This window comes from Elephantulus edwardii, unplaced genomic scaffold, assembly GCF_000299155.1.
Source record: "Elephantulus edwardii isolate Elephantulus edwardi_28Jun2011 unplaced genomic scaffold, EleEdw1.0 scaffold00241, whole genome shotgun sequence".
In the NCBI taxonomy this organism is placed as follows: domain Eukaryota; kingdom Metazoa; phylum Chordata; class Mammalia; order Macroscelidea; family Macroscelididae; genus Elephantulus; species Elephantulus edwardii.
In genome coordinates this window covers 3,211,260-3,212,558 of record NW_006399991.1, presented here as the reverse complement: position 1 = coordinate 3,212,558, position 1,299 = coordinate 3,211,260, and the positions used below count along the sequence as shown (strand labels likewise).

General features: G+C 40.5%; 1 gene segment (V, D, J or C); it reads left to right on the top strand.

Annotated features, from left to right (window-relative positions):
• The first annotated feature begins 656 nt into the window (after positions 1–656).
• On the top strand, positions 657–959 carry LOC102847950. The segment is given in 1 exon segment: positions 657–959. A coding segment is annotated over 1 exon segment (303 nt).
• Positions 960–1,299: the final 340 nt, after the last annotated feature.

The window sequence follows — 1,299 nt, the reverse complement described above, 5'->3', positions numbered from 1 at the left end:
TACCCTGTAACATTTCGTATTTCTGTGCATCAGAATTGATTGCACTGCAAGAGGAAGTTGTTTGTTCATTTCTGCTTTTAGTTGTTATTAGATCTGCTAAGTGCATATAATCTGTGTCAGACTATGTCTGACTCTGGATTTATATTAGTTTCACAATCCATTGCACATGCATGTGCTTTTAATTCACTAATTTTCCTGGGGAAATGGTGGTTGCTTAGATTCAATAAATGAGGCTTTTGCAATGGGATGAGCTGCATCAGACAGCCAACAAGATGATGCCTTCAACTCTTGTTCTTATGTTCCTGTTGTTCTGGTTAGAAATGAGAAATAGCTTGATTCCTGTAGTTTTATTGTAGAAATGAAAAATAATTTTATGATATAGTGAAAACTGTGGGCTTTTTCCAAAATGGACCCAATTTATGTTCTAATTTGTAATATGTTGTTGTTGTGTTGTTCATTGCCATCAAGATGAGCACAATGCATAGTGACTCTATGAACAAAAGACCTGAACATTTTCTATCACTATCATCACTTCTCAAAGTACATAGTTTCCAGAGGCATGTTGTTTAGGAAGTAGATGCCACTCCGGCTAAAACAAATAAATGTCTGTCTGATAATTTCCTACTCTTTTTGCAGGTGCCACTGGAGACATAGTGATGACTCAGTCTCCAAGCTCCTTGACTATGTCTCAAGGAGAAAGGGTCACCATCAACTGCAAGTCCAGTCAGACTGCAAGCAACTACTTAAACTGATACCAGCAGAAACCAGGACAGGCTCCTAAGCTGCTCATCTATAGAGTATCTGACTGGGCATCTGGGGTCCCTGACCGATTCAGCAACAGTGTATCTGGAACAGACTTCACTCTTATCATCAACAGTCTCCAGGCTGAAGATGTGGGATATTATTATAGTCAGTATGGTTATAGTACTCCTCCCACAGTGCTTCAGTCTGGAATATAAGCCTCTTCCTAAGGTTTGCAGGCCAATAAATATTCACTGCACTAGCTGTTTCCTTTCTGCTCAGTCTTTAACCTTCATACTTCCTCTGTCTGCCCCAACGACAGCTATTGTTGTTGATGTTAGGTGGCTTAGAGTCCAGTACAACTCATAATGACCCAATGAACATAGGTCTGAACCCTGTCCTGTGCCATCCATCCAATCTCTGACACACTTGAACTCATTGCTGCAGTCACATGTTTATTCATCTCTATGGGGGTCTTGTTCTCCCTCCACCTTTCCAAGCATGATATCCCTTTCCAAGGAATAGTCTCTCTTTGAAGCATGTCCAAAGTATGAGTGG